This window comes from Callithrix jacchus, chromosome 3 (genome assembly GCF_049354715.1).
Source record: "Callithrix jacchus isolate 240 chromosome 3, calJac240_pri, whole genome shotgun sequence".
Lineage (NCBI taxonomy): Eukaryota > Metazoa > Chordata > Mammalia > Primates > Cebidae > Callithrix > Callithrix jacchus.
The window spans coordinates 95,564,872-95,580,677 of record NC_133504.1 but is presented as its reverse complement, the minus strand read 5'-3'; the positions used below and the strand labels follow the sequence as shown (position 1 = coordinate 95,580,677).

The 15,806-nt window shown below is 37.3% G+C and overlaps 1 protein-coding gene across 3 annotated transcripts in view; it reads left to right on the top strand.

The window, feature by feature from the left end:
* BANK1 (B cell scaffold protein with ankyrin repeats 1) overlaps positions 1-15,806 on the top strand; it is a 634,941-nt gene that overhangs the window by 313,525 nt on the left and 305,610 nt on the right. For 2 of the 3 annotated variants that reach the window (XM_002745525.7, XM_008992921.5), the window contains exon 1: positions 11,857-12,042. The exons of the other annotated variant lie outside the window; for it this stretch is intronic. In XM_002745525.7, coding sequence (XP_002745571.2) covers positions 11,973-12,042 — 70 coding nt within the window. In that variant the 5' untranslated portion in view covers positions 11,857-11,972. Of the gene's footprint in view, positions 1-11,856; positions 12,043-15,806 lie in introns of those variants that run through there. 3 annotated transcript variants of the gene reach the window in all.

Genomic DNA, 15,806 nt, shown 5'->3' with positions numbered 1-15,806 from the left:
GCAGGCCAAGAGTTGTCTCTCAAAAAGAGAGTAGCAATCTGCAGATGATGGCAGGGCCTTGTGCCCCAAATCCCCTTCCCTGTGATTTATCTATGAGAGTCTGCCAAGGGTTCCAGCCAGCATCCCTATCTGCCACTGACACCTCAAGTACCATTGAAACTGTTAAATTATATGGCCCAAGTGACAGAGAACCTTGCACAGCAGCCTGAACCTGTGGAAGATCCTTCCTTTATTTCTAGACCCTACTCAAAACCAGCAGCTTTTTGAGTCACTAGGTAGGTGGGCAGTAGTAACAAACTGAAATAGGGAAGGTGTTGCTTAAAAAAAAAAATCTAAATATGCCTGCTGGGCATTGTGCCTCTTTCTTGGTTGTAAGAGGGGTCTGATGCAACAACTTACCTTAGAAGGGAAACTCAACATGTGCTACACCATTGGACCACCAGAAATTTCACTAAGGCAGGAAACCTGTAAGTTGTAGTTGGATTTATATTCCAGCTAAACACACAGATGTCACCAATAAGTCCAGAGTAGTTGCTGCTTTGTGCTCACTGGACCCAATCAGCATAATGTCATCAATGCAACAGGCCAGTGTGATATCTGTGGAAGTAGAAGGCAATCAGGATCCCTGCAAACTAAAGTGTGATTTTGAACTACAGAGCTGATATGCTCCTGTATCAGGAGGTATATCAAAGGTATATTTCTAGCCCTGACAGTTGAAAGAAAATGGTTTCTGGTGGGCCTTATAGACAGGTATGCCGAAAAAGGCATTTGCCTGATCAATAGCTATATTCCATGATGCAGGTGATGTGTTAATTCGCTCAGGCAAAGAAACAACATCTGGTACAGCTGCAATTTGAGTCACCACTGATTAAACATATGATAAACCACTGTCATTCTCCAGGATCCATCTTTCTTCTGCACAAGTCAAATAGGATAGTTTAACGGGGATCTGGTTCAATCACCAACCCTGCATCTTTCAACTTTTTGATGGTGACACAATTCTCTGCCATCCATCCAGCGACATGGTATCATTTTTGATTTACTGTTTCCTAGGTAGATGCAGCTCTAATGTCTTCCATTTGGCCTTTTCCACCATAATAGCCCTCTCCAAACAGCTCAGAGAACCAGTGTAGGTATTCTGCCAGCTGCTAAGTGTGTCTATTTCAATTATGCATGTGAAACTGGGGAAATAATCATAGGTTGGTTTTCGGGACCCACTGTGAGATGAAATGGAGCTAAAACTCCACCAATCACCTGACCTCCATACACCCCTACTCTAACTAGAGGGCCACAGTGACATGTCACTTCTCCTGAATTAATTCAGAGCCAGTGTCCAATTATTTTCATTTGCCCAATGCAGTTACCATGGTAAAAGGCTATAGGTCCCTCTAGGGAAGGGCAGAAGAAAGATTAATAGTATAATTTTTTGTGTGTGTGTGTGTGATTACTGGGTCTTTCTTGGAGGGGACCTGGCTTTGCCATTCAAAGAGTTTGGGGTCAGTAAATTGGCTCATCTTGGAACTAATTGAAGGGCTGTAATCCTCTGTTTTAATGATTTGTGTTTGGTTTGTGTTCCCTTGATGTGAAAGTTTTCTGCTCATTCACATTAAGTAAGAATTTGATAGTTTTTCTATCTATTTCACTTCTAGAAGAACAATAGCTAACTAGCCAACTCCACAGTGAGAGTCAGACTATTTGAATTGTTGCTTTGCCTCTGCTTTCCATTATGGTAACAACATCTACCTTGCCTTTGGGTTGAGTGTTGCCACTTGGCACCTGACACTCTGGGATTCGATTACTGCCATTGCATTTAAGTTTTCCAATTGAGTGACTGTGGTACCCACTGTAAGATCTGGCTTACAGAAAAGAGCAGTCACAGAGCTCTTCAGGGATACTGCGATTCCCCTCACAAATCTATTTCTCAAAGTATTATTGAAAGGTATATCTTCAGGACTCTCCCAGTGTGGGTGAGTAGATTGTAAGTGTACAGCTACATTCTAGTCTTCCAATCTTTCTAAGCCTTTGAATCCTTTCCTGTACATTAGATGAACAGACATTGAACATTTCCAACTGGCTCATAGTGGACCATCTTGATCCATGTCTTAGCCAACCAAACAAACTCTTAGCACCTTTCCTAATTTCCCAAGCTGCAACATTGAATGCAATCTCTGTGCCTAGTGGGCCCATAACAACAAATTCGGCCTGATCCAACTTTATGTTCCTTCCACTATTATTCCATGAGTTTATTATACACAAATATTCCCTGGATTTCTGCTTATATAAATAAAAAAACTCAGGTAGTGCTTTTGGAGTATGGTTCAGCTCCTCATGGGCCACACTTTGTACCTCACGTTAAGGTCCTGCTAGGATTTGACTCCAGGTACAAGTCCAGAAGCAAATAAGGGTGGTGAGGGTGGGTCCCGAGGAGAATCGGCATTGTCTTGCTTGACAACTGACTCAGGGGAGGCATTACCATTTCTTCAGGCAATGCAGGGTTAAAACTCCTCACAAGTGGAATGGTCAATACCACTGTGGGTGTATATGCTCCTGGCACTTGGAGTTAGGGAGGCCACTTCTGCTGGTAAAATAGCCTTATCAGAACATAGGATCTCACTGCCCTCAGCCTGATCAGGGTCTTCCCAAACATCCTCACGCCAATCTGCAGGATCCCATTCTTCCCCAGCATGTTAACAGTAGACATCCTGTAAAGCCAAGAGCCCATCTTTCATTTTAATTCAGTCCGTCAAATGACAGGGGCTTGGATTAGATTTTCAGCAATTTCAGACCTATGACTATAGGAGAGAAGATTCTGGATCAGGGCACACTTAATAAACTCTTAGGCTATTTACATGGGACTAGAGCCAGAAACTTGAATATATGAATTCATCTTTTTTTCCCCATCATTTTTTCCAGTAACATTAGAAGCAATCAACCAAAATAATTGTATTCCTTGATTTTCCACAAATATTCAAAAGTGCCGTATATAGCTACTAAGTCCTTGCCTCTTATAAGTGGCTGATTAGGAGTATCAAATCCAGATATTTTCTATTTCCATAAACAGTTCATACTATGAACTATGAGTGCTCTCTGTACTGTTAACAGTAGAGTCCTTAGCATTTTTAGGTCTAATCAGACTAGAGAGCCAACTCCAGAAATCCTGAAACCAATAAAGGAAACTCATTCGTAAATTATGTTCCTGTATTTAATTGGTACCAAAATCTGTATTAGCCAGGGTTCCTCAGAGAGACAGAACCAATAAAATAAGTAGAGTCCTTAGCATTTTTAGGTCTAATCAGACTAGAGAGCCAACTCCAGAAACCCTGACACCAATAAAGGAAACTCATTCGTAAATTATGTTCCTGTATTTAATTGGTACCAAAATCTGTATTAGCCAGGGTTCCTCAGAGAGACAGAACCGATAAAATAAGTAGAGTCCTTAGCATTTTTAGGTCTAATCAGACTAGAGAGCCAACTCCAGAAACCCTGACACCAATAAAGGAAACTCATTCGTAAATTATGTTCCTGTATTTAATTGGTACCAAAATCTGTACTAGCCAGGGTTCCTCAGAGAGACAGAACCAATAAAATGAAAGAAAGAAAGAAAAGAAAAGAAAAGAAAGAAAGAAAGAAAGAAAGAAAGAAAGAAAGAAAGAAAGAAGGAAAGAAGGAAAGAAGGAAAGAAAAAGAAAGATGAGAGGAGATTAATTAGGGGAATAGATTCATGTCATCATAAAAGCTGAGAAGTCCCACAACAGCCTATCTGTAAGCTGCAGAACCAGGAACTTTAGTAGCATGACTCAGCAGAAGTCTGAAAGTCTCAGAATCAGAGAAACTGTTGAAGCTGATGGTGTAATTCTCAGTTTGAGACCAAGGCCCTGAGAACCTGGTGGGGGAAGGGGCTGCTGGTGTAAGCCCTGGAGTCTTAAGGCCAGAGAGTCTGGGGTTCTGATGTCCAAGGGCAGGAGGAAGAGAGTGACCCAGGCCCAGGAGAGGGAAAGAGAAAACCCTTCTTTTTTTTTGTTCTATCTGGGTACCTAGCTGAATGAATGGTGCCTGCCCACATTGAAAGTAGATCTTCCCCACTCAGTCCACAGACTCACGTGCCAATTTGCCCTGGAAACATGGTCACATACATACCTAAAAGTCATGTTTTGCAAGTTATGTAGGTCTTCCTTAATCCAGTCAAGTTAACTGATAAAATTAACTATCACAAGAGGCTTGGCTTATACTTTATTACAAGAAGAGTATATTAAACAAGTAAAAATAAGCTACATAAAAGCATCATTAATTACAGGTGACAGGAAAGTCACCAGAATGGAGGTCATTTCCACTCAGATCGTAGAATCTTGGATTTAAAGGCAAATCCACTCTTAAGCCCATGGAGGTAATCCTTTAAGTTTCTGACAAATGTACTAAAAATATAATGCTTAAATCAGGGTTAATCTGACTAGTTCATTTCAGATTCACAAAGTGTCCACAAGTCTCAAACTTATCTCTACTATGATTCTAGTTAATTTGGATACCTATCAGAGAGTGAGATCTCTTTTGTGTCTGTATGAGAATTAGGTAGCCAGGCCTCCTCCTGAGAAGAGGAGGCTCACTGGTTATATTTGTGTGGGAGGAATTACCCCGATCCTTGAGTAATAGGTACTTATGCGAAGGGTTAAAAAAAATGACAAACTTATCTCACATCTTGGTTCTTCCTGTCTCCCTTAAGGTACTATTTCTGATTTTTTAAAAAAGTGACAGACAACATAGAAATTGCAGTCTATAAGTTAGTAACTGAAAACAGGCATTTTCACAAAGCATAAAAGGCCTACAAGGAGAGAACTCCCAATATAGTAGGTATTTGTCCATTCTGCTTCAGAATTTGAAGAAGGCTGAAGAAATAGTTACCCCATGCTATTGTACTATAATAATGACAAAATATAGCAAACATTTTAAAAATAACATGCATGGAAGTGTTCTGCATAATACCTTTAACTGTTTATTACACACACACACAAGCACAAACACACACTAGTGTAGGTTCAAATTCAATGGTAAAAAGAGTTTTGATGTATAAAGGGGCACTTGTCTTTTCCTGAATTGAGACTATTTGAAGTGACTATATTTTAATTACTTTAAATTGTTCCCCAGTAAGGAACAGGGAACATTTCTGTTATTCTAAGGCCAGGCTAACTGCTATTTGTCCTGCCCTAACCTGCAAAATACTCTATGTAATCCAGTGCCTTCTCTATCATATTATCCCTTCTCTATTATGATATTGGAATACCCTATTACAATTACCTTATTACAACTGCTATTTTTTGCCTTATTTTAAAAACTCTAAAAACTATGGCACATAGTAAATAATATTTAATTCCACAATGGCTACATAGTAATCTCTCATAATTGTTTTAAATATTTACTTTTTTCTGAATATTGTAGTGTAATTTCATGACAAGTATTCATCGGACCTACAAATCGAGATTCGTTTATTTTTAAGCCAAATTTTTACTAATTATGTCTACTAATGATTATACTGTTAAGGTTTCATTATAAATTATGTCTTTTAGTGCATAAAATGTCCATCTTTTATATGCCATTTTTGGAATATTATACACATAAAAGATGCTCAGTAAATACAGAGTAAAAAATTTCATTTTTAATTTTAAATTTCTAAATTTTTTCCTATTTTTTAAATATTATTTTTAGTCTATTCCAACATTTTTTCAACAGGAAACAAATGTAACACTGTGTATACAAAATATTTTCAATGGCATTCCTAAAATTAACTATCTTTTTTAGATCCCTCAGAATTTTTCCCAAAGTGCTCTCCCACTCACATTTCTAGCCACCAAACAAATTCACTATACCCTTCAATTTCTCTGTATTTTTACCTATTCAAGCTACCTGAGAGGTAGCTAGACTTGTAAGTTAAACCCTTATTTATCCTTTAATGTAATTTTAAACATCCTTCTCCTGTGTACATTTGACCTAGACTCAGACAGACATCTCCCCTAAATAATGTCTTCGCTTTCCTTCACATACATACATGTTTCTGGTACCAAGGTCTTTATGAAGAAGTACTTTTCTTTGGTCCCAATAGAGATGGACTGAGATATTCTTCAGCATTTCTCAGTGGCTTAGCATCCATAAACTCTACCTAGTGTCTTGCAACAGGATATAGAGCCTGAGCCACTGAGAGCCCTCTATCCTGATGTCTTATGACAGCTTACTAGGGCAGCAGGAGTTTTCCATAGGTGCCCTCTTCAAAAGACTAATTGCTACTACACAGTTGGTCCCTCAGATGGTGGGGAATGAACTCTAAACTAGCCACAGGACAGGAGAAAGAGAAGCATTTAGAACATCTGCAGGAGATGCTATTTTCTTGGCATTGGCTTTGTGTTTCAAACATTTCTGTAATTTGTTTTCAGTGAGAATTTTCACCATAAAAATGTCACTTTCCACTTGTATTTCTTTTCTTAGTACTTTGGAAGACCGTTCATCATACTGTGTTTTTTTTTCTCTGAATGGGTGTTTCAGATATTGCCCACAATAGCTTTTGTTTTTCAGGTCATAGTTCATGATGACTTGAAAAGAAACTTCACTTGCCCCAAATAAATGTTTGCATTTTTGTGTTCTAAACTATTAACAGGCAACTCATTACCATACGAAGTTATGAGGTAGATATTCTATATTCTATTCCAATTCTTAGATCATGTCAGGGAGTACAGTTCTAGGAACCTGCTCTAAGCGCAGTCATAGCTGTAGTTACATCACTGACTGAAACACAGTATCTTTGTTTCTCTTCCTGTTGAAAATTTTTCTCCAACCACTTCCTGTTGCTATCTTCTGGTTCCAAACACTTCCAATTTCTATGTTTCTTTAGTATGAAATATTTATAATGGAACCTGCTCTAACAATCACAATAGTTACAAGAATATTTTTGATTCTTCTAATGGTCTAAAAGTATTTTTCAATTATCATAGAACTATTTAGTGTTATCTTACCCTACACAATTGTCCACAAAAACGAAAGCAGAATTTCTAGAAGGAAGATATTTTTGGAAGCAAGGGGTGTATCTTATTATCATTGTATGCTCAGTGCCCAGCATATAGTAGGTATTTACTAAACTTTTTGAATAAATTAATGAATAATAAAAATATGAAGAGCAATGCTGTTTTATTTATCCTGTTGATGAATGAAGCTAATAAGTTTGGATATGGAGAGATCTGTGTTATTGCCTTAGGTAAGGAGTGGGGCTGAAACTCCAATGAAATCAATAATTATAGTGTAAAAATGAGAGCAGCTTACCATATTTTACAAAAAACAACTAAAAAGAGAAATGGAGAATTTCAGCTTTCTTGACATTCAAGTGTTTTATAGTATTGGCTGTTAAAAGTCAGATCTACTGTTAAAAGTCAGATCTACTGAGCAAGCTTCCTTCCAGCAAACTCACGTTAGCTTGTTAACACAGGCAGGGGTCTGACTGGAGAGGTAGTGGTGGGGATGTGTGCTATGGGATAAGCAGAAAACCTGCTTACTTCTACTAGGCAGACTCAATATAATTGAAAAAAGAAGAATCAGCAGATTTATGCAATCGCTAGAGAACAAAAGCAAGTACATAATGCAAGCAGCCATGCAGGAAGGAATATCAAAGAACTACCACAATCACCAATTATCAATGAAATATAGCTCTATGGGGACTTAGCACATTAATGATGAAGGGAATTAAATATTCGTTAATGTATGTTTAGTTAGAATAATGCAGAAAGATTTACCCTATTAATGAATTATCCTGCAAACTCAACTCATCACTGTGAATTTTGTGTTAGCTTCCTATCACCACAAAGTGGTATGTTAGTTAGCTGCTGTTGAAACACATTACTACAATTTAGTGGCTTAAAACAACCTAAATTTATCATCTTAGAATTATGGAGGTAATAAGTCCAAAATCAGTCTCAATGGGCTAAAAGCCAAGATGTCAATAGGGCTGGTTCCTTTCATAGGCTATGCAGGAGAATTCATTTCTTCGCCTTTCTCAGAGTCTAGAGTCTACCTATATTCCTTGGCTTGTGACCCCTTTCTCCATATTTCAAGCATATTACTCCAATCTCTGCTTTCTTGTCATATCTCCCCTCCAACTTTCACTTTTCTGTCCCCATCTTATAAGGACTCTTATGATTACACTGGGCCTACCTGGTTAATCCAAGATAATCTTCACATCTCATGATCCTTAATTTAATTCCACCTTCCATGTAAAGAAATATATACACAGTTTCTGCAGATTAGAATGTGGACCTCTTGGGGGGGGTTGCTATACAGATTAGTATTAAATAATTCAATTTAACGTGAGGAAACAAAAGAAAATAAAGCCTGTCAGTAACCACACACAAACAAAATGTTGCTAAAAATTCCTTCAGACATTCCTGGTATTTGTTTTAGTTTGGAGAGAGTAAATAAGAAGTGTAGTAACACCCTGGGGAAATAATATGATTCAGTGTCTTAAAGTCCAGACATGACTGTGAAGAGGAAAACTCCCCAATTAACAAAGAGCCGTGAAGAAACAACTATTTCACTTTTGCAATAGATTATTGCTTTAGAAAAGAACTAGTTCAGTTCTTTAAACATATCTAGAATCTAAAGGCAGAAATAAACCCAACAGCATGTACAACAGCATCTAGTGTGCAAAGGATACAACAGATCAGCCATGGCAAGTGCAGGGCAACACCAAACAGCTTTAGCTGTCCATTTATTGGAACACAGGGCCAGCGTGAGGCTCTTATAATCTTCACAGAATGGGGTAATAATATTGAGGCTGCCAATATGCTGCTAGGAAAAATAATGCAAGAGAAGAAGTCAATGGATCCAAGAGTTTGATATATTGAGAAACAAGAAACCTACTGTGGCTAGCATTTTTTGTCATTCTGTAACAGAGGTAAAACCAGAAACCTGTGATTACACACTGCTGGTGGCATTCTGCCTGAAAAAGCCTCTCAGTGTGAGAATTACTAAGTGCCTTTTCCCTGAGAACAAATATGAACCAACAGATAACCCAACATTCCAGATGGTGACATCTCTTGAAGGGAGAAAGCAGGGGGAAAAATAAAGTCAACTGTGATTAAAGATGTGCTTGACACAGAAACAAGACCAAAATGAGTACAAAAGTCTTCTGAAATATATTTTGATAAATGTACCAGCAAAGTTAGAAAACATGTAGACTTAGGTTATTGTGTGTGTGTGTGTGTGTGTGTGTGTGTGTGTGTGTGTGAACATCTATATATCCTCAACCAAATAGCACCACAATTATAATAAATTATAAGTACAGTTCATACCTATTTTTAAGGATCTTTGTGTTTAATTGTATGAGCTTATAGCTCTGTGAAAAAGTGGGTAGGGAAACAAAAAAATTTTTCCAATGGGTATGTATGAATAATCTGTCCTATGATGTTCATGTAATCTTTAGCAAGGGCCTTATGTGATCTTAAAAGGAAGTGGGGCAGGGGGTCCAGTTATAATTATGAGGGCAGGCTATGAAGTCAGATCTATAATTAAATTCCAGCCCTACCACTTATAGTTTCCAAAGACCAAATTTCTCATTTGTAAAATATTGTTAAAGCTTCCTTGTTTTGAGAACCAAATGACATGACTATTGTGAAACTCATGCATAAAACATAGCATATAGAATATTTAAAATAAAAAGAGTAGTTGATGGCCGGGTGCGGTGGCTCATGACTGTAATCCCAGCACTTTAGGAGGCCGAGGTGGGCAGATCACAAAGTCAGGAGTTTGAGACCAGCCTGACCAACATGGTGAAACCCCATTTCTACTAAAAATACAAAAATTAGCTGGGCATGGTGGTGCACACCTGTAATGCCAGCTACTCCAGAGGCTGAGGCAGGAGAGTCACTTGAACTCAGGAGATGGAGGTTGCAGTGAGCCGAGATCATGACACTGCACTCCAGCCTGGACAACAGAGTGAGACTCCATTTAAAAAAAAAAAAAAAAAAAAGGAGTAGTTGTTGACAGTAAAACAAAAGAATAAATAAGTCAGCCATTGGGGTAGTCAATGTCTATTTCCTTATTCAAAACAAAACTAAAATGAAGTTAGAATAATTTTTAAATTATAATGAAAGATTTTAAAGATCTTCTAACATAATCTTTTTTAAAAAAAAAAAAAAGCCCATAATTTTCAGCAGAGTTTTTCCTTTTTTTTTTCTATTTACTAGCTTCATTTGACATAAATAGTGGAAATGAGCATCTGAAAATATACTTAATTGTCATATATAAATCTTGTTTTCTATAGTTTTATTAGAAGACTGTATCATAACATTTTATATCTAGCAGAAACTCAAATACAATAATTTTAATTTATTCATTAATAATGAATAAATTAGATGAGATATGCAAGGATCAGAAATATTAAGAATTGCTCCAAACACCCAGATATTGAGGAGCTGAGTCAGATGGCAGCCGCAGCCTTCCGATTTCCAATCCAGGGCTCTTCATACAATAAGGCTGTCCTGTTCATGTGACAGATATAAGTTCCTGTCTGAACAGTGTCTTTATTAACAAGTTTTTGTGTGCATAAATGGGTGCCTTTGAAGTTCTGGACACTAAACTGGAGAGCATCAGCTGGAGTGTTCATGTGGATTAAAGTAGCTCTTGCCAGGAATACATATATCAGCAAGTGCATCCGTGGAGACATTCTTTTCTCCAATGGGTTTAAGACATACTTTCCTAAGAATTGAGTTTCTGAAACACTGAAGATACACAAACCCTGCAATCCAAATGTCTGTTTTTGCCTATTATGCTGAAGTCTCTCAGTTAACAGGCATATATAGAAGACAACAATTTTTCTCAATATAATATTATGTCATGAATTAGATGAAATATTTTGTTCCATTATATAAAGTTCAGAAAATCAACATAAAATTAATAATGATGTAAAGAAACTACTGGAAATCAGATAAATACAATTCAACCTATAGTTGTTTTCAAGTTTTTTGGACATTTCACATACTTCTCCAAGATTTCTGCATTATGTTATAAAGTTCTAATAAGTTCATTTATGTGAAAAAAATAACATTTTCTTTAGTACCTGATATTTATAGAATTCCTAAAAAAGACTTCATCTGAGAGAAAGTTTCAAAGCAAGCCTTCCTATTATAAGGAGAGGAGAGGAACATTTAAACTATGTGTTACTACCAAATTGATCTTCAAAAAATACCTTCACCTTCAAAGGGCAAATGACTAGCTTAGACATGCTTGAGAGAAGTGACATTCATTTTAAGGTTCTGGGACAACTCCTTTGATATATCTCCATCTTTAAAACAAGCAAACAAACTTGTTTGGAGAGGCTATTTAAAGCCAGAAATAATTTTTTACTGGGTCTATTTATGAATTGGAGCAGGAGTAAGAAATACATTTTATATGGGATTTTAAATCACTTCAATTTATGAACCTAGCCTAGAAAGTAAAATAAAATATTTTTAAAATTACAATATTATCTGTATCTTCATTTCTATATCCATGTATCTATCATCTGTGTATCTACCTATCCATCTATCTAATTATTCTCTCTTTCCACCAAATGTTCACTTCTGGTATCCCTACATCTGCCTGGAAGTGGAGGCAATATGGCAGTATGGAACACCTTGAAAGGGACAAGAAGAGCTACAGTAAGAGGGGCCTAAATATGTCCTAGGTGAAGAGGTGAGGAAGGAAACAGCAGCAGAAGTGTTATAAGAAACCAAGGCAGCCTTTGAAAAGGGATGCAAAAGCAGGCCCCTGATCAGTTTCACTTCCTCTGGGCGCCCAGCAGAGCGGAGACCCGGCCTTGCGGGCATGAGCCCAGGGGCTGCGTTTCCTGAGACCTGGCCGCAGCCGCCCCGGGTGGCAAGCAGATTGGGGAGAGCCGATCGCCAAAGGAAGAGAGAATCGCCGGGAGTCTCTGACTGGGAGAGTCCTAGGCTTCAGCCGCCACAATGCTGCCTGCAGCGCCAGGCAAGGGGCTTGAGAGCCCGGACCAGGCTCCCTGCGGCCCAGCGCCCCCAGGTGGGTAGTCACGCGTTTGGAAGGGCTTGTCGCGGAGACCGCCCGAATGGCTACGGGGCTCTGCGGAGACCACAGGCCATCGCTAGACAACTACTGCACTCAGGCACCGAGGCTAGGGCGTCCCTGAGACAGGGCTTCCCCTTTTCATCCTGCCGAGGGCCAGCCCAGAGGGTTCTTCTGTCCCTGGCTTCTCTGAGGGGCATCTGGATGCCACGAAGAGGGAGCGCGTTTTGAGTTCTGGCCAGCGGGCCACCCTCAGTGTCTGCAACTTCTGAGGAGCTGGAACTTTACCGAGCACCAAGGACAGGATCCTGTCGTTTCTAAAATCACTTTGCAATCTATTTAAAAGCAATGTGTGTGTTTTAAAATTATACATAATCATTTTCAACATTATATAAACGCAGCAAAACCGCCCATCTGTAGCGTCACCCATTTAGCTGCAGGGTCTGACAAAACCCAGCCTGGTGAAGTGGTAGCTTGGACTGTAACTGCCCAGCTTCTCGGGCAGGTGGCTTCCCAAAGAAGCTCTCCCAACACCACCTCCCTACTCCACTCGCTTTACTAACTTGGTCAAAGGAAAACAGTCAACTTGGTTGCAGAAGTAGATTTACATTTTCAAATGGATGTGAAAGCAGTTTTATTTAGTTCTTTTTGAAGTATTTCAAAAGTATTTGCAAATTACATAGAGATATAACAATGCTGTTTTTAAAATTTAAAAAGCTTCACTTAGGTATTAATATTACTAGAGTGTTCGTGGTGAGAAATGCAACAAGAAAATATATTCTGAGTGAAATTCTCTTAATTTGCTGAATAGAAATAAATTTCTCATAGTTTTCCAGAATTTTTTAGGTAATGGAATTTTGGTTTTAGCTATTTCTGTTGGCAAGTGCATTTTTACCTAAATAAACTTTAGGGATTGCTTTATTGAATAAGAAGTATATTTGTGTCAAAGAAAAATGACAAGAAAGGTTTAGAGCCTGTGATATCTTAATATATTAATATTTTAACTATTGCACATTGACATTCTTGAAAACTGTGGCTCTGCTGGTCTGCTGTAAATAGACCAACCATGTCTTTCAAACTTTGAGCAGATTACCTCTTTTGTAATTTCAGATTAACAATTTTGTTAGAGAATGGGATATAGTTTGTTTCAAACTTCTAGATTGAGCAGTTTAGGCAGAAAATGGCTTTTATTTCACTTGATACCAAGCAATATTTTGAGGCACTTGCTATTGTAAATAATGCAAGAGCCATCTGAATCAATATTTGTTGCATTTCAATTATTCTTGTTCCTCCCATGCATTTCCCCCACCCCCATCTCCTTGGGTCCTTCTCTATACAGTATTTATCACTTGCTTCAGTTACTTCCTTTTTGGTCAACATAATGAAACTTTTCTGACAACGAGTTGTCTTTTGACATTATCCCATGCCCATATTCTTGATATGAGTAATCTTCTAGCTTTTATTCATCCAGTAATTTTTTTAATGGAGATCTCCCTTTTTCGGTCTCGTCCCCCTCACCTCTCTCTCTCTCTCTGGTCTCTCCCTCTCTCTGTCTGTTTTGGGCATGCTTCTCCACAACAGCAAGGAGTATCTTAATATGGCACATTGGGGGTCAATTGGTCCAACTGCCTCATTTAGAGAAAAGAACACTGAGATCCAGAGTGTGAGTTGCTCATGATTTCATAACTAGTAATTATATGAAGATCACTCATTCATTAACTTACAAGTTTTTATTCCCCCCCAAGAGTCATGTATAATAATAAGAGTGTAAAATGCTAAATGCTGTTTCCTGCCTAGGAAGATAAATTTCTAGAAGTAGATAGAATGTACTGCTGGGCAGCATTAGTGTATATTGCCACACATCAGAGATTTATCAACTGTTGTGTGTCCAGCATGTTTTTTAATGGAAGCAAGAAAAATATAATACCCAGTTCTAAAACAAGGTAAAAATGATGCACAATGGGTGAAAATTCCACTTAGTATGTGTTTTCTGGTTTGTATTTAACTAGATATTGCTTACCAATGTCCAAAAGAGAGATCATTCCTGTTTCATTCTAAAACTAATTATTTTTTAAAATTTAATTTTAACTGCTATTTTCATTAGGGAGTGATTATTTAATTAAAGCACAGATTTTTCTCCACCCCATATATATTTTTTTAAATTTTTATATAATTTGATGCATCTGATAAAAGTTCAATAACTAATTTGCTAAGAACAGAAAGCATGAAAGGGTAGAGCTAGCGTTTAGACTGTCTCACCTTATGCTGGATGCTTATACATAGTTTGTGAGGAACATGATTTGTCTAGATCTCTCCCCTTTAGCTTGAAGTTCTTAAAGATTGAAGCTTTTTGCTTTGACTGCAATCTTCAAACATAGCCAGTGCCTTACATTTGTTCCACTAAGGAAATAACCTTTATTTGAAAGTTGTTTTGGGGATTAAATGAGAAAATGCAGGTGAAGTCCTTTTCAGGTCTCATAACAAATAGCAATTGCCTTATACATGCTAGTTGTTACATTAATTCTTGGGTCATTGATCAATAATGTCATATTTGCTTATACAAGGGTGAGAGTTCTTATTGAAAAATGCCCTTATACTGATTGCCTCATACTGACTTGGGGACAACTTAATGGATGAAGCAATCAAGCTCCCATATAAAAAAAAAATAGGCGGTATGGCTTTTTATCTAAAGATACTGCCATATCCTTGGGGATATAACGTGGTTAATAGTTCTGAGAGGAGAAAAAAAGAAATTTGTAATGAGAAGAATTAAGTATAGGTTGATTAAAAGTACATTAAACTAGAGAAGTTGCAGGAAAAAATAAGGAATTTAATAGGACAAAATGAGAGTAGGCTGTGTTTTTTCATATCTCTGAATACCAGTTATGACTCTGTTTACATAATATACAGGTATATTTGAAAAAATAAGCAGCAAACAGAAAAATTACAGAATACTTCAACTTAGAAGAATATGAAGAATCTATTTTACCAAAATATTTACTACAGGGTTAAAACAAAATTCTAATCTAAAATGAGGAACATCATTACTGACAAAAGAAATCACATGTTTTAAGAGTTTAAATGGTGTTGCTTAAACATTTAAGTTACGCTTACTAATCTATTGCTTTCTTCATTGAATATAGAGTATCTTAGAATAATTTTGGAGATAGCTATGGAATAAGAATAGAAAGGGCAAACATTTCATTAATTATTATTTTTAAAGTAAGTTATTATTTGGCCTTGTGAGTCTTTCCTGTTTTAAATATAAAGAATGGTATCTAAGTTTTAGTGCAAATACTGAAATAGTCCAGGTCATGAAAATATCAGATATCATATGTAATTATACCCCTCCAGGAATTATTTTTCAGTCAGTGAAAAATAATGAGCCTTTTAGACATTTACCCCGAATTGAAATCTCTTTGTTGTTTCTAAGTGTTCTGCACTGAAATAATTCAGAAAGATGACTTTCCTCTGTAATCATGAAGAGTAATTAATCAATGCTTTGTGATCTTTTACAAGATTTACTTTATATTTAGTTTATTACATTTTATCATACTGTGTGTCATATCTTTGTTTCTTTTAAGTGTCTCTGCCATTTTCTTGTATTATTAATACTCACTGCTTTGTTTTTCTGTGTTCTACGTTGTAAAGACATGCTGAAAAGTATAAGAACAGTCCCTGACTGTTGGAATTCCATTTACTATATGCCTCATTTTTTTGATCTGTATCATGCTGAGAACAAAGCTTTGCCCTTTGGTCGG